Source organism: Phyllobates terribilis, unplaced genomic scaffold (assembly GCF_046119375.1).
Source record: "Phyllobates terribilis strain yellow unplaced genomic scaffold, ASM4611937v1 Scaffold_171__1_contigs__length_4068163, whole genome shotgun sequence".
In the NCBI taxonomy this organism is placed as follows: Eukaryota; Metazoa; Chordata; class Amphibia; order Anura; family Dendrobatidae; genus Phyllobates; species Phyllobates terribilis.
Genome location: NW_027362931.1, coordinates 631,209 through 649,949, shown reverse-complemented (window position 1 = coordinate 649,949; position 18,741 = coordinate 631,209). Strand labels below are relative to the sequence as shown.

The window sequence follows — 18,741 nt, the reverse complement described above, 5'->3', positions numbered from 1 at the left end:
TAAAACTTTTGCATTGGATCTCCTGAGTGTGCGGTGAAAGTTTCTATCCTCTAGTGATTGTGGGGTCTGCAGCTCCCTTCCACCGGCCCCTCACTCTATAGCTGGGGGCAGGACAATTTTTGTAATCGTGAACATCCCAAAATCCAGAGAGCGCTTGCGGCCGATGAAAGCAGAGGAGAGAGGGAAAGCGCGCACTTGATTTTGGACCAATACTGGATGGAAGGGGGCATTATAGAATGTAGCGGACCACCTCTTTAAGCTTAAAAATAATCATTCTCAGAATTATATCGTCCTGTAAACAAGAGATGTGCTGTCAAGAAAAATGACCGTCTATGTGCACACAATGATGTGTTACTGATAGGGATGTGTGGATCCATGGATGTTCAGGTTCAGCAGATTCTACCAAGCTACAGTTAAAAGTTTGGTTTTGGACCGAACTTGACCCTGAACCCAATAGAAGTCACTTAAAAAGGGCTGTAAAATGTTCATAGTAAGGGCTAAGGGGCTGCAAAAGGAAGCCAAATGGGGGTAAGTGCAGGACAATTGCCCTGAAAACAAATGTTGATAGGAAAATGACTTAAAATAACATAATAAAAAAAAAAGAAACAATTATAATCTTGAACCAGGAGGCAGAGGTCCAAGTGAAGCAGGAGGTTGAGGAGGAGGACGAGGTGGAGGTGGCGGTGGAGGTGGAAAAAGTGGAGGAGGAGTAGGTAGCCAAAACTGTATTTTTTGGTTTTGTTTTTTTAGGGGGTACTCTGAAAACAGGCAGTGTAATAATCTGCGATCCACTCTCTCTCTGAATACAGGCCGTGTAATATTCTGCAATTTTTTGGGTTGAAAACAAAGCGGAGAGCATCAAATAGATGTGTCAGTTTTGCTGGTGGTGGTGAATGTAGCTGCTGCTGGGAGAGAAAGGCCGTGGTCGATCTGTGTCGGCTACGTGCCCAAATGAAACACCTTCCTTTGCTGCAAGTAGGCGACAGGATTCTCTGTGTAATTTCGTAGGCCCGAGTATCGTTGGGTGAATGGTGAGGCCAGAACAAGTAGAAGTGGTTTTAGGTTGGTTGGCTGAGAGTGCCTTCAGTCCCATTGCTTTGTCTTCCACCTAATCCCCTGCTGAAAGCGCAGATTTGGCACCTGCGGCTCATGGGCATCTGTCTTCCACCTCACCCCCTGGCAAGCAGTCTGAGCCCCAAGTCATGCAGCGGTATCTTCTGCTTTTTGATGACTGCTGGCTGTGGTTCCGTGGGCCATCCATCTGGCCCTAGCCAACAATTGGAAGAGATTGAGTGCACTGATGCCCAACCACTTGTTTTGTTGGAGGATGAGTACGTGGGATGGGTAGTGTAAACGGTCGGCAGACCACTGCAGCACATCTCTGATGATGCTGACGATGAAACACTGTGCCAACTACTGCTGCCGCTTCCTGCAGTGTGCACACCGGCATGGAGGGCAAGGGTGAAGACTGGGTGGAACATCATGTGGGGGATTATTGTTATTATTTATTTTTAGAGCACCATTGATTCTATGGTGCTGTACATGAGGAGGAGTTACATATAAACACAAATAGAAATTGCAATGAACAAACTAATAGTGACGGACAAGTACAAAGGGGAGAGGACCCTACCATTGCGGCCTTACATTCTACAGGATAATGGGGAAGGATAGTAGTATTGGGGGGTGCAACAGCTCTGCTGTTGGTAAGGTGGCAGTGGGGTCATTGCAGGCTGTAAGCTGTTTTGAAGAAATGGGTTTTCAAGTTCCGCTTGAAAGTTCCAAATGAGGGAATAATCGGATGTGTTGGGCCACAGAATTCTACAGGATGGGGAATACTCGGGAGAAGTCTTGCAGGCGATTGGATGACGAACGTACGATTGTGGAGGAGAGAAGGAGGTCTTGGGAGGACCTGAGATTACATGGTGGGAGATATCAGCAGATTAGTTCAGAGACAGGGGCGTACCTACCGCTGGTACCTACCGCTGGTGCAGCTGCACCGGAGCCTTGCCGTGCAAGGGTGCAGGGGGGCCCTTACCGGACGGTTAATATTGAAGGCAATCTGGCCTGCTTCTCGGAGCCCCAGGCTCTGGGGGGGCCCATAGCCAGATTTCCCTCTCATGTGCGGCGAGCAGCAAGCGATCCCTCCAGCTCCGCTGCTGACAGAAGGAAAATGGCAGTGGAGCTGAGGGATCTGTCCTCTGCTTCCTGCCCGGCACTTCCTCCCTGACACAGGCTCGTACAGCTTGATGACGTCATCAAGAAGCTCGGGCCTGTGTAAGGGAGGAAGTTTCCGGCAACAAGGAGGATGCTGCGGGAGTGTGCTGAGAGGTAAGTTGTGTTTTTTTTTGTTGTTTTTTTTGTACTGATACACTGTGGAGAGGAACAGGAGAATGAGGGGAGGTGGGGGGAGAGCAGTGATGGGCAGAGCAGTGATGGGCAGAGCAGTGATGGGCAGAGCAATGATGGGCTGATCAGTGATGGGAAGAGTAGTGATGAGCAGAGCAGTGATGGGCAGAGCAATGATGGGGAGAGCAATGATGGGAGAGCAATGATGGGCAGAGCAGTGATCAGCAAAGCAATGATGGGGAGAGAAATGATGGGCAGAGCTATGATGGGGACAGTGGGGATGAGCAGAGCAATGATGGGGACGGGGAAAGCAATGATGAGGATAGTGGGGATGGGGAGAGCAATGATGGGGATGGTGGGGATGGGGAGAGCAATGATGAGGATGGTGGGGATGGGAGAGCAATGATGAGGATAGTGGAGAAGGGGAGAGCAATGATGGGGATGGTGGGGATGGGTAGAGCAATAATGGGGATGGTGAGAATGGTGGGGATTGGGAGAGCAATGATGGTGCTGGGGAGAGCAATGATGGGGGTTGCTGGGAGAGAGCAATGATGGGGTGCAGTGCTGGAAGAGAGCAATGATGGGGTACTGGGAGAGAGCAATGATGGGGGTGCTGGGAGAGCAATGATGGGGGTGCTGGGAGAGAACAATGATGGGGTGCTGGGAAAGAGCAATGATGGGGGTGCTGGGAGAGAGCAATGACAGGGGTGCTGAGAGAGAACAATGATGGGGGTGTTGGGAAAAAGCAATGATGGGGTGCTCAGAAAGAGCAATGATGGGGGTGCTTGGAAAAAGTAATGACTGGAGTACTTGGGGAGAGCAGTGATGGGGGTGCTGGGAGAGAGCAATGATGGGGGTGATGGGAGAGAGCAATGATGGAGGTGCTCGGAAAGAGCAATGACGGGAGTACTTGGGGAGAGTAGTGATGGGGGTGCTGGGAGAGAGCAATGATGGGGGTGCTGGGAGAGAGCAATGATGGAGGTGCCCGGAAAGAGCAATGACGGGAGTACTTGGGGAGAGTAGTGATGGGGGTGCTGGGAGAGAGCAATGATGGGGGTACTGGGAGAGAGCAGTGATGATTGTGCTGGGGGAGAGCAATGATGGGGGTGCTGGGAGAGAGCAGTGATGGGGGTCTCACTTTGCTTGTACTGTAAAACCTGGTATATTTTCCGTGTGCACATCCTGCATGGGCATTAAAAGGGAGGAAATGAAATACTGCATGGGGCATTAAAGGGGGGGAGTGACATCCTGCATGGGGCATTATAAGGGGGGGAGTGACATCCTGCATGGGGCATTAAAGGGGGGAGTGACATCCTGCATGGGGCATTATAAGGGGGGGAGTGACATCTTGCATGGGGCATTATAAGGGAGGGTGTGTGTGACATCCTGCATGGGGCATTATATGGGGGGGGGGAGTGACATCCTGCATGGGGCATTATAAGGGGCGGGGGTGTGACATCATGCATGGGGCATTATAAGGGGGGGTGACATAATGCATGGGGCATTATAAGGGGGCGACATCCTTCATGGGGTATTATAAGGGGGGTGACATCCTGCATGGGGCATTATAAGGGGGGCGACATCCTTCATGGGGCATTATAAGGGGGGTGACATCCTGCATGGGGCATTATAAGGGTGGGTGACATCCTGCATGGGGCATTATAAGGGGGGAACAGCCTGCATGGGGCATTATAAGGGGAGAACAGCCTGTGTGGGGCATTATGTGGGGGGAACAGCCTGCATTAGGCATTATGTGGTGGGAACAGCCTGCATGGAGCGTTATATGGGGGTCAGTATTCTGTATGGAGCGTTATATGGGGCCAGTATCCTGTATGGGGCCTTATATGGGGGCCAGTATTCTGTGTGGGGCGATTCGCCGGTTTCTGAGCTATTGTTGAATTTACAATAGATATCACTCATGTAATGTAAGAAGTGAAATCTTTGGCATTGTACTATATATATATATATTTCTCTGCGGTATCTGTGCATCATGAATCGTAGTATGTGTTAAAGGGGCCACTGAGACTCTTTCGCCCGGGGCCCAGAAAAACCTGGAGCCGGCCCTGCAAGAGTGTCCACCACCCTCTTATATGAGCAGCACTTGGCACAATATAATTGACTCACTATGTAGAGACAAAGGCAGAATCTTATTCATTTACCAATCTACCCCGTTCATTGTTATATATATTTGTAATTGAGAATAACGTCATATTTGCATAAAGCTGAAACGTGGGGCCCTGGAGTTGGATAGTGGGGGGCCACTTGGCACCACAGTCAGACTCTGCTTGTGTCTCTTGTATTCGGGGGCTCTGTGTCCGGTCTTCAGTCTTCGATCAGGTAGTTTGTTGTGTAGGACATATACTGTTTTAGTGCCCTGCCTCCATCATAGAGATCGACCCCCATAACACTTGTAATGTAACTTGGGACAGGAGCTGACATTATGATACCACAATGGGTGGAGATAGACGTGGTCTGCCGTCTGTAAATGGCGCCCCCATAATTCCTGGTTCTACTTCAGGAATATTGAGGGTAGTAATGGCCACTTCCATCATTGTAACTGGGTAAACACAAAAAGTCAAGACAAAAAAACTCACATGACACTTTTATTTTCTTTCTTTATATTTTTTTATTGGAATAGCAATAAGCAACATTGTAATAAAAATATTACTGGCCCCTTAAGAAATTAAACTCTGATCACAATGACTCTCAGATCAGGCTCCATAGAGACCACAGAACTGGCTGTGGTCATTGAGGACTGGCTGAGAGCCACTGGACCCAAAGATCCAGAGGAAGGCGAAGAAACCCCCCGGAGAGCTCTGCCTCAGGGGGGAAAAAAATTCCTTCCTGACCCCAGTGGTGGCGATCGGATATTTCCCTGGATCATGTCTGTCCTGCTGCATATTGCTGTATATCTACATGTATTATAAGCTCAGGCAAAGGAAAAGACAAATACACCCTGCTGAAGAGGAGCTTACAATCTAATATACAAGCTGCTCCTGAGGGCATGCAGAATAATGTACACCCTGTCCGAGGAGCTTACAATCTAATATACAGTATACAGACTGCTCCTGAGGGCATGCAGAATAACGCACACCCTGTCCTAGGAGCTTAAAGCCTAATATACAGTATACAGACTGCTCCTGAGGGCATGCAGAATAATGCACACCCTGTCCTAGGAGCTTACAATCTAATATACAATATATAGACTGCTCCTGAGGGCATGCAGAATAATGCACACCCGGTCCGAGGAGCTTACCATCTAATATACAGTATACAGACTGCTCCTGAGGGCATGCAGAATAATGTACACCCTGTCCTAGGAGCTTACAATCTAATACAGTGTGGAATGCACGCACGTGTCCTCTTCAGCAAAGTGTCCTGTTCGACAAGTGTCTGACAGTAATTTCAATGGCAAGCGACTAACGTCCATCCATCTCTTCTATCTTCACAAAGGTATAACATCTCTGCTTGCTGTATCTATGTCATCTGCTGAACTCTCATCTTGAAACAATTTCTATGGTATAACATCTCTGCTTGCTGGATCTATGTCATCTGCTGAACTCTCATCTTGAAACAATTTCTATGGTATAACATTTCTGCTTGCTGGATCTATGTCCTCTGCTGAACTCTCATCTTGAAACCATTTCTATGGTATAACATCTCTGCTTGCTGGATCTATGTCATCTGCTGAACTCTCATCTTGAAACCATTTCTATGGTATAATATCTCTGCTTGCTGGATCTATGTCATCTGCTGAACACTCATCTTGAAACCATTTCTATGGTATAACATCTCTGCTTACTGGATCTATGTCATCTGCTGAACTCTCATCTTGAAACCATTTCTATGGTATAACATCTCTGCTTCCTGGATCTATGTAATCTGCTGAACTCTCATCTTGAAACCATTTCTATGGTATAATATCTCTGCTTGCTGGATCTATGTCATCTGCTGAACTCTCATCTTGAAATCAGTTCTATGGTATAACATCTCTGCTTGCTGGATCTATGTCATCTGCTGAACTCTCATCTTGAAACCATTTCTATGGTATAACATCTCTGCTTGCTGTATCTATGTCATCTGCTGAACTCTCCTCTTGAAACCATTTCTATGGATAACATCTCTGCTTGCTGGATCTATGTCATCTGCTGAACTCTCATCTTGAAACCATTTCTATGGTATAACATCTCTGCTTGCTGGATCTATGTCATCTGCTGAACTCTCATCTTGAATCCATTTCTATGGTATAACATCTCTGCTTGCTGGATCTATGTCATCAGCTGAACTCTCATCTTGAAACCATTTCTATGGTATAACATCTCTGCTTGCTGGATCTATGTCATCTGCTGAACTCTCATCTTGAAACCATTTCTATGGAATAACATCTCTGCTTGCTGTATCTATGTCATCTGCTGAACTCTCCTCTTGAAACCATTTCTATGGTATAACATCTCTGCTTGCTGCATCTGTATCATCTGCTGAACTCTCATCTTCAAACCTTTTCTTTGGTATAACATCTCTGCTTCCTGGATCTATGTCATCTGCTGAACTCTCCTCTTCAAACCATTTCTATGGTATAACATCTCTGCTTGCTGGATCTATGTCATCTGCTGAACTCTCATCTTGAAACCATTTCTGTGGTATAACATCTCTGCTTTCTGGATCTATGTCATCTGTTGAATTCTCCTCTTGAAACCATTTCTATGGTATAACATCTCTGCTTGCAGGATCTATGTCACCTGCTGAACTCTCATCTTCAAACCATTTCTATGGTATAACATCTCTGCTTGCAGGATCTATGTTATCTGCTGAACTCTCATCTTGAAACCATTTCTATGGTATAGCATCTCTGCTTGCAGGATCTATGTCATCTGCTGAACTCTCCTCTTGAAACCATTTCTATGGTATAACATCTCTGCTTGCTGGATCTATGTCATCTGCTGAACTCTCCTCTTGAAACCATTTCTATGGTATAACATCTCTGCTTGCTAGATCTGTGTCATCTGCCGAACTCTCATCTTGAAACCATTTCTATGGTATAACAAATCTGCTTGCTGGATCTATGTAATTTGCTGAACTCTCATCTTCAAACCATTTCTATGGTATAACATCTCTGCTTGCTGGATCTATGTCACCAGCTGAACTCTCATCTTGAAACCATTTCTATGGTATAACATCTCTGCTTGCTGGATCTATGTCATCTGCTGAACTCTCATCTTGAAACCATTTCTATGGTATAACATCGCTGCATGCTGGATCTATGTCATCTGCTGAACTCTCATCTTGAAACCATTTCTATGGCATAACATCTCTGCTTGCAGGATCTATATCATCTGCTGAACTCTCATCTTGAAACCATTTCTATGGTATAACATCTCTGCTTGCTGTATCTATGTCATCTGATGAACTCTCATCTTGAAACCATTTCTGTGGTATAATATCTCTGCTTGCTGGATCTATGTCATCTGCTGAACACTCATCTTGAAACCATTTCTATGGTATAACATCTCTGCTTACTGGATCTATGTCATATGCTGAACACTCATCTTGAAACCATTTCTATGGTATAACATCTCTGCTTCCTGGATCTATGTAATCTGCTGAACTCTCATCTTGAAACCATTTCTATGGTATAACATCTCTGCTTGCTGGATCTATGTCATATGCTGAACTCTCATCTTGAAACCATTTCTATGGTATAACATCTCTGCTTGCTGGATCTATGTCATCTGCTGAACTCTCATCTTGAAACCATTTCTATGGATAACATCTCTGTTTGCTGGATCTATGTCATCTGCTGAACTCTCATCTTGAAACCATTTCTATGCTATAACATCTCTGCTTGCTGGATCTATGTCATCAGCTGAACTCTCATCTTGAAACCATTTCTATGGTATAACATCTCTGCTTGCTGGATCTATGTCATCTGCTGAACTCTCCTCTTGAAACCATTTCTATGGTATAACATCTCTGCTTGCTGGATCTGTATCATTTGCTGAACTCTCATCTTCAAACCTTTTCTATGGTATAACATCTCTGCTTGCTGGATCTATGTCATCTGCTGAACTCTCATCTTCAAACATTTCTATGGTATAACATCTCTGCTTGCTGGATCTATGTCATCTGCTGAACTCTCATCTTGAAACCATTTCTGTGGTATAACATCTCTGCTTACTGGATCTATGTCATCTGCTGAATTCTCCTCTTGAAACCATTTCTATGGTATAACATCTCTGCTTGCAGGATCTATGTCACCTGCTGAACTCTCATCTTGAAACCATTTCTATGGTATAACATCTCTGCTTGCAGGATCTATGTTATCTGCTGAACTCTCATCTTGAAACCATTTCTATGGTATAGCATCTCTGCTTGCAGGATCTATGTCATCTGCTGAACTCTCCTCTTGAAACCATTTCTATGGTATAACATCTCTGCTTGCTGGATCTATGTCATCTGCTGAACTCTCCTCTTGAAACAATTTCTATGGTATAACATCTCTGCTTGCTGGATCTGTGTCATCTGCTGAACTCTCATCTTTAAACCATTTCTATGGTAAAACAAATCTGCTTGCTGGATCTATGTCATTTGCTGAACTCTCATCTTGAAACCATTTCTATGGTATAACATCTCTGCTTGTTGGAGCTATGTCATCTGCTGAACTCTCATCTTGAAACCATTTTTATGGTATAACATCTCTGCTTGCTGGAGCTATGTCATCTGCTGAACTCTCATCTTGAAACCATTTTTATGGTATAACATCTCTGCTTGCTGGATCTATGTCATCTGCTGAACTCTCATCTTGAAACCATTTCTATGGTATAACATCTCTGCTTGCTGTATCTATGTCATCTGATGAACTCTCATCTTGAAACCATTTCTGTGGTATAATATCTCTGCTTCCTGGATCTATATCATCTGCTGAACTCTCATCTTGAAACCATTTTTATGGTATAACATCTCTGCTTGCTGGAGCTATGTCATCTGCTGAACTCTCATCTTGAAACCATTTTTATGGTATAACATCTCTGCTTGCTGGAGCTATGTCATCTGCTGAACTCTCATCTTGAAACCATTTTTATGGTATAACATCTCTGCTTGCTGGATCTATGTCATCTGCTGAACTCTCATCTTGAAACCATTTCTATGGTATAACATCTCTGCTTGCTGTATCTATGTCATCTGATGAACTCTCATCTTGAAACCATTTCTGTGGTATAATATCTCTGCTTCCTGGATCTATATCATCTGCTGAACTCTCATCTTGAAACCATTTATATGGTATAACATCTCTGCTTGCTGTATCTATGTCATCTGCTGAACTCTCATCTTGAAATCATTTCTATGGTATAACATCTCTGCTTGCTGTATCTATGTAATCTGCTGAACTCTCATCTTGAAACCATTTCTATGGTATAACATCTCTGCTTGCTGGATCTATGTCATCTGCTGAACTCTCATCTTGAAACCATTTCTATGGTATAGCATATCTGCTTGCTGGATCTATGTCATCTGCTGAACACTCCTCTTGAAACCATTTCTATGGTAAAACATCTCTGCTTGCTGGATCTATGTCATCAGCTGAACTCTCATCTTGAAACCATTTCTATGGTATAACATCTCTGCTTGCTGGATCTATGTCATCTGCTGAACTCTCATCTTGAAACGATTTCTATGGTATAGCATCTCTGCTTGCTGGATCTATGTCATCTGCTGAACACTCCTCTTGAAACCATTTCTATGGTATAACATCTCTGCTTGCTGGATCAATGTCATCAGCTGAACTCTCCTCTTGAAACCATTTCTGTGGTATAGCATCTCTTCTTGCTGGATCTATGTCATCTGCTGAACTCTCCTCTTGAAACCATTTCTATGGTATAACATCTCTGCTTGCTGGATCTAGGTCATCAGGTGAACTCTCATCTTGAAACCATTTCTATGGTATATTATCTCTGCTTGCTGGATCTATGTCATCAGCTGAACTCTCCTCTAGAAACCATTTCTGTGGTATAGCATCTCTGCTTGCTGGATCTATGTCATCTGCTGAACTCTCCTCTTCAAACCATTTCTATGGTATAACATCTCTGCTTGCTGGATCTATGTCATCAGCTGAACTCTCATCTTGAAACCATTTCTATGGTATAACATCTCTGCTTGCTGGATATATGTCATCAGCTGAACTCTCATCTTGAAACCATTTCTATGGTATAACATCTCTGCTTGCTGGATCTATGTCATCAGCTGAACTCTCCTCTTGAAACCATTTCTGTTGTATAGAATCTCTCCTTGCTGGATCTATGTCATCTGCTGAACTCTCCTCTTGAAACCATTTCTATGGTATAACATCTCTGCTTGATGGATCTAAGTCATCAGCTGAACTCTCATCTTGAAACCATTTCTATTGTATAACATCTCTGCTTGCTGGATCTATGTCATCAGCTGAACTCTTCTCTTGAAACCATTTCTATGGTATAACATCTCTGCTTGCTGGATCTATGTCATATGCTGAACTCTCCTCTTGAAACCATTTCTATGGTATAACATCTCTGCTTGCTGGATCTATGGCATCTGCTGAACTCTTCTCTTGAAACCATTTCTATGGTATAACATCTCTGCTTGCAGGATCTATGTCATCTGCTCAACTCTCATCTTGAAACCATTTTTATGGTTTAACATCTCTGCTTGCAAGACCTATGTCATCTGCTGAACTCTCATCTTGAAACCATTTCTATGGTATAACATCTCTGCTTGCCGGATCTATGTCATCTGCTGAACTCTCATCTTGAAACCATTTCTATGGTATAATATCTCTGCTTGCAAGACGTATGTCATCTGCTGAACTCTCATCTTGAAACCATTTCTATGGTATAACATCTCTGCTTGCTGGATCTATGTCATCTGCTGAACTCTCATCTTGAAACAATTTCTATGGTATAATATCTCTGCTTGCTGGATCTATGGCATCTGCTGAACTCTCATCTTGAAACCATTTCTATGGTATAACATCTCTGCTTGCTGGATATATGTCATCAGCTGAACTCTCAACTTGAAACCATTTCTATGGTATAACATCTCTGCTTGCTGGATCTATGTCATCTGCTGAACTCTCATCTTGAAACCATTTTTATGGTATAACATCTCTGCTTGCTGGATCTATGTCATCTACTGAACTCTCATCTTGAAAGCATTTCTATGGTATAACATCTCTGCTTGCAGGATCTATATCATCTGCTGAACTCTCATCTTGAAACCATTTCTATGGTATAACATCTCTGCTTGCTGTATCTATGTCATCTGATGACCTCTCATCTTGAAACCATTTCTGTGGTATAATATCTCTGCTTCCTGGATCTATATCATCTGCTGAACTCTCATCTTGAAACCATTTCTATGGTATAACATCTCTGCTTGCTGTATCTATGTCATCTGCTGAACTCTCATCTTGAAACCATTTCTATGGTATAACATCTCTGCTTGCTGTATCTATGTCATCTGCTGAACTCTTATCTTGAAACCATTTCTATGGTATAACATCTCTGCTTGCTGGATCTATGTCATCAGCTGAACTCTCATCTTGAAACCATTTCTATGGTATAACATCTCTGCTTGCTGGATCTATGTCATCTGCTGAACTCTCATCTTGAAACCATTTCTATGGTATAGCATCTCTGCTTGCTGGATCTATGTCATCTGCTGAACACTCCTCTTGAAACCATTTCTATGGTATAACATCTCTGCTTGCTGGATCTATGTCATCAGCTGAACTTTCATCTTGAAACCATTTCTATGGTATAACATCTCTGCTTGCTGGATCTATGTCATCAGCTGAACTCTCCTCTTGAAACCATTTCTGTGGTATAGCATCTCTCCTTGCTGGATCAATGTCATCTGCTGAACTCTCCTCTTGAAACCATTTCTATGGTATAACATCTCTGCTTGCTGGATCTAGGTCATCAGCTGAACTCTCATCTTGAAACCATTTCTATGGTATATTATCTCTGCTTGCTGGATCTATGTCATCTGCTGAACTCTCCTCTTGAAACCATTTCTGTGGTATAGCATCTCTGCTTGCTGGATCTATGTCATCTGCTGAACTCTCCTCTTGAAACCATTTCTATGGTATAACATCTCTGCTTGCTGGATCTATGTCATCAGCTGAACTCTCATCTTGAAACCATTTCTATGGTATAACATCTCTGCTTGCTGGATCTATGTCATCAGCTGAACTCTCCTCTTGAAACCATTTCTGTGGTATAGCATCTCTCCTTGCTGGATCTATGTCATCTGCTGAACTCTCCTCTTGAAACCATTTCTATGGTATAACATCTCTGCTTGCTGGATCTAGGTCATCAGCTGAACTCTCATCTTGAAACCATTTCTATGGTATAACATCTCTGCTTGCTGGATCTATGTCATCTGCTGAACTCTCCTCTTGAAACCATTTCTATGGTATAACATCTCTGCTTGCTGGATCTATGGCATCTGCTGAATTCTTCTCTTGAAACCATTTCTATGGTATAACATCTCTGCTTGCAGGATCTATGTCATCTGCTCAACTCTCATCTTGAAACCATTTTTATGGTTTAACATCTCTGCTTGCAAGACCTATGTCATCTGCTGAACTCTCATCTTGAAACCATTTCTATGGTATAATATCTCTGCCTGCCGGATCTATGTCATCTGCTGAACTCTCATCTTGAAACCATTTCTATGGTAAAATATCTCTGCTTGCAAGACCTATGTCATCTGCTGAACTCTCATCTTGAAACCATTTCTATGGTATAACATCTCTGCTTGCGGGATCTATGTCATCTGCTGAACTCTCATCTTGAAACCATTTCTATGGTATAATATCTCTGCTTGCTGGATCTATGTCATCTGCTGAACTCTCCTCTTGAAACCATTTCTATGGTATAACATCTCTGCTTGCTGGATCTAGGTCATCAGCTGAACTCTCGTCTTGAAACCATTTCTATGGTATATTATCTCTGCTTGCTGGATCTATGTCATCTGCTGAACTCTCCTCTTGAAACCATTTCTGTGGTATAGCATCTCTGCTTGCTGGATCTATGTCATCTGAACTCTCCTCTTGAAACCATTTCTATGGTATAACATCTCTGCTTGCTGGATCTATGTCATCAGCTGAACTCTCATCTTGAAACCATTTCTATGGTATAACATCTCTGCTTGCTGGATCTATGTCATCTGCTGAACTCTCATCTTGAAACCATTTCTATGGTATAGCATCTCTGCTTGCTGGATCTATGTCATCTGCTGAACACTCCTCTTGAAACCATTTCTATGGTATAACATCTCTGCTTGCTGGATCTATGTCATCAGCTGAACTCTCATCTTGAAACCATTTCTATGGTATAACATCTCTGCTTGCTGGATCTATGTCATCAGCTGAACTCTCCTCTTGAAACCATTTCTGTGGTATAGCATCTCTCCTTCCTGGATCTATGTCATCTGCTGAACTCTCCTCTTGAAACCATTTCTATGGTATAACATCTCTGCTTGCTGGATCTAGGTCATCAGCTGAACTCTCATCTTGAAACCATTTCTATGGTATAACATCTCTGCTTGCTGGATCTATGTCATCTGCTGAACTCTCCTCTTGAAACCATTTCTATGGTATAACATCTCTGCTTGCTGGATCTATGTCATCTGCTCAACTCTCATCTTGAAACCATTTTTATGGTTTAACATCTCTGCTTGCAAGACCTATGTCATCTGCTGAACTCTCATCTTGAAACCATTTCTATGGTATAACATCTCTGCTTGCCGGATCTATGTCATCTGCTGAACTCTCATCTTGAAACCATTTCTATGCTACAATATCTCTGCTTGCAAGACCTATGTCATCTGCTGAACTCTCATCTTGAAACCATTTCTATGGTATAACATCTCTGCTTGTGGGATCTATGTCATCTGCTGAACTCTCATCTTGAAACCATTTCTATGGTATAATATCTCTGCTTGCTGGATCTATGTCATCTGCTGAACTCTCATCTTGAAACCATTTCTATGGTATAACACCTCTGCTTGCTGGATCTATGTCATCTACTGAACTCTCATCTTGAAACCATTTATATGGTATAATATCTCTGCTTGCTGGATCTATGGCATCTGCTGAACTCTCATCTTGAAACCATTTCTATGGTATAACATCTCTGCTTGCTGGATCTATGTCATCTGCTGAACTCTCATTTTGAAACCATTTCTATGGTATAACATCTCTGCTTGCTGGATCTATGTCATCTGTTGAACTCTCATCTTGAAACCATTTTTATGGTATAAAATCTCTGCTTGCTGGATCTATGTCATCAGCTGAACGCTCATCTTGAAACCATTTCTATGGTATAACATCTCTGCTTGCTGGATCTATGTCATCAGCTGAACTCTCATCTTGAAACCATTTCTATGGTATAACATCTCTGCTTGCTGGATCTACGTCATCTGCTTAACTCTCATCTTGAAACCATTTCTATGGTATAATATCTCTGCTTGCTGGATCTATGTCATCTGCTGAACTCTCATCTTGAAACCATTTCTATGGTATAATATCTCTGCTTGCTGGATCTATGTCATCAGCTGAACTCTCATCTTGAAACCATTTCTATGGTATAACATCTCTGCTTGCTGGATCTATGTCATCTGCTGAACTCTCATCTCGAAACCATTTATATGGTATAACATCTCTGCTTGCCGGATCTATGTCATCTGCTGAACTCTCATCTTGAAACCATTTCTATGGTATAACATCTCTGCTTGCTGGATCTATGTCATCTGCTGAACTCTCATCTTGAAACCATTTCTATGGTATAACATCTCTGCTTGCAGGATCTATGTCATCTGCTGACCTCTCATCTTGAAATCATTTCTATGGTATAATGTGTCTGCTTGCTGTGTCTGTGCTCTGTTATTTGATGCAATGTATTCAATAGTCACTGTCTGTCCTTCCATCATTGTAGACTTTATCTGATGGTGAAAGATGTTATACTGTGTCAGGCATAGTGTCTTAGGTCTGTGTCTTTGATCAGCTCTCCACTCCCTGGTGAGCTGAGCAGCTGCCAATTTAGTCACAAGCAGCTCCCACAATCCCTCTCACCTGATGCTATAGTCCTTCCTATAAATCTAGATGCATCATAAGGGGTGCACGCACGTGTCCTCTTCAGCAAAGTGTTCTGTTCAACAAGTGTTTGACAGTCATTTCAATGGCAGTCATTCAGGACAGGAGTCAGGTAACCGACACTTTATACTCTCTTCTAACTATGTACTTTACTCCTGCATCCATATTCCTGTGTCCTTTTTTTCATCCACATTGACCGCCCTATCCCCCCTCCATCACCATATCTGCCCCTCTCTCCTTCCCTCTCCTATGTACAGCTCCCATGCTCTTTTGAACTTCCTGAAAAATCTCACTCTATCTTATCCAAAGGTATTGCACAGGAAATCATGTCACAAATCCAAAAACTATCTGCTCTTTCTCTTTTAACTGCTACTACTCATTTCAGGGGATATCTCTTCTAGCCCCGGACCACCCTCCACCAACCTCAACCTCTCCCTTACCTCACATCGAAACCCTGCTAACCTTATTAACATCAGCTGTACTCCTTCATCTACTTCCTTCAATTGCGCACTGAGGAATCCACGGTCTATATGCAACAAGCTTCCTTTCCTGCAGAATTACTTTCTGACCAACGCTTTCAATCTGCTGGCCCTCACTGAAACCTGGATCCAGGATTCTGACACTGTCTCCCCTGTTGCTATTTCTCATGGCGGCGTGCATTTTTCCCATTCCCCGAGACCTGCAAACAGACTTGTTGGTGGGGTCGGCATACTCCTGTCCCCACATTTAACCTTCCAGGTCATCCCCCCCAGTACCATCACTCTCATTCCCTTCTTTTGAGGTCCACACAATCAGACTCTTCCATCCCCTCTCCCTCAGAGTAGCGCTCATATACCGTTCCCCAGGCTCACCCACCCAGTTCCTTGACCATTTTTCTGCCTGGCTGCCGCACTTCATGTGCTCAGATTTACCAACCCTTATCCTGGGAGACTTCAACATCCCCATAAACAGCCCCACCTCCTCATCCGCATCCCAGCTTCTATCTTTAACCACTTCTCTTGGCCTCTCACAGCTTTCAACTTCTGAGACACACAAAGATGGAAACACCCTTGATCTGGTCTTTGTCCGGCTTAGTTCACTCCCCCACCTAAATAACTCCCCTCTCTGATCATAACATTCTCTCCGTCACACTCACAAATCCTCGCCTGCCCCAGCACACTCCTACCTATCACACATTCAGAATTCTACAAGCCATTAACCCTCATACACTTACAGACTCCCTTCACTCATCACTGTCCCCAATCTCCTCTTTTTCCTGTCCTGATGTGGCTGTAAACCACTACAATGACACCCTCAGAAGCACACTGGACCAAGTAGCGCCCGTCACCCTCAGAACCTCTAAACACAGAGCAAAACAGCCCTGGCTCACACCGCAAAGCCGATTTCTCCAGCATTGCTCTAGAAGTGCCGAACGCCTATGGAGGAAAACTCAGAGACTAGAAGACTTTATCCACTACAAATTTATGTTAAAAACATATAACTCTGCCCTTCAAAGCGCAGGCCCCCATCACGGACATTTGTGCCGAGTACTTGGCCTCCTACTTCACAGAGAAATTAGACACCATCCATCAGGAAATCAACTCCCAGCCACCAAGAGCCGTGACTCCCATCCCTCCCCACATCCCCTCTGCATCACTCTCCACATATGACCCAGTCACAGAAGATAAAGTCTCCAGGCTCCTCTCTTCTTCCCATCCCACTACATGCACCACTGACCCCATCCCCTCACATCTACTCCAGTCTCTTTCTTCAGTCGTCACTACTCGCCTAACTAAAATCTTCAACCTCTCCCTCTCTTCTGGTATCTTCCCCTCCTCCTTCAAACACTCCATCATTACTCCATTATTAAAAAAGCCCTCTCTTGACCTTTCCTGCACAAACAACTACAGACCAGTCTCCAATCTTCCCTTCATCTCTAAACTCTTGGAGCGCCTGGTCTACTCCCGCCTTACCAGTTACCTCTCCACTCACTCTCTTCTAGACCCATCACAGTTCGGCTTCCATCCCCTATATTCTACAGAAACTGCACTCATCAAAGTAACCAATGACCTTCTGACAGCAAAATGTAATGGTGACCCTCATTCTTCTTGACCTCTCTGCAGCCTTTGACACCGTTGACCACCACCTCCTACTCTCTACGCTCCACTCAATCGGCATTAAGGACACTGCTCTCTCCTGGTTCTCCTCCTACCTATCTGACCGCTCTTTCAGTGTATCGTTCGCTGGCTCCACTTCTTCCCCTCTTCCTCTCACTATTGGGGTTCCTTAGGGTTCAGTCCTTGGCCCTCTTCTATTCTCTCTCTACACAGCCCCAGTTGGACAGACCATCAGCAAACTTGGTTTTCAGTACCATCTTTATGCTGATGACACACAACTATACACCTCATCCCCTGACCTTACCCCCGCTGTACTACAGAACACCAGTGACTGTCTGGCTGCAGTTTCTAACATCATGTCCGCTCTCTACCTGAAACTCAACCTTTCCAAAACTGAACTTCTTCTACTCCCGCCGTCTACTCACCTCTCTAAATCTGACATCTCTCTCTCCGTGTGTGGCACCACAATAATGCCGAGCCAGCAGGCACGTTGTCTGGGCGTTGTGTTTGACACCAATCTCTCCTTCACCTTCCACATACAATCTCTTGCCCACTCTTGTCGCTTGCACCTGAAGAACATCTCTAGAATCCGCCACTTTCTCACCTTGAAAACAACAAAAACCCTCACTGTTGACCTGATCCACTCCCGCCTCGACTACTGTAACTCTCTATTAATTGGCCTCCCCCTCACTCGACTTTCCCCCCTCCAGTCCATCTTTAATGCTGCTGCCAGGGTCATCTATTTGGCTAACCGTTACTCAGACTCCTCCGCTCTGTGCCAGTCATTGCACTGGCTGCCCATGAATTATAGGATCCAATTGAAATTGCTTGTTCTCACCCACAAAGCTCTCCACAGTGCGGCACCACCCTACATCTCTTCCCTCATTTCTGTTTATCGGCCTACCCGTTCTCTACGCTCCGCAAGCGACTTTCGACTAACATCCACACTAATCCGTACCTCCCACTCCCTGCTTCAAAACTTCTCCTGAGCTGCACCTATTCTTTGGAATGCTCTACCCCAAGAAATTAGGATGAACCACTATTTACACAGTTTTAGGCGCTTCCTAAAACACACCTGTTTAGGGCAGCCTATCACCTTCCCTAATCGAAGTCCTTTTATCTTCTTATAACCCATCCCTTGTTTCTCCACACAACTCTCCACTGAACCAA

The 18,741-nt window shown here is 44.0% G+C and overlaps 1 protein-coding gene across 1 annotated transcript in view; it reads left to right on the top strand.

The window, feature by feature from the left end:
• Positions 1 to 2,246: 2,246 nt before the first annotated feature.
• LOC141212351 (uncharacterized) overlaps positions 2,247 to 18,741 on the top strand; it is a 33,861-nt gene continuing 17,366 nt past the window's right edge. Inside the window, exon 1 of the mRNA XM_073664907.1 lies at positions 2,247 to 2,328. Coding sequence (XP_073521008.1) covers positions 2,247 to 2,328 — 82 coding nt within the window. The remainder of the gene's footprint in view (positions 2,329 to 18,741) is intronic.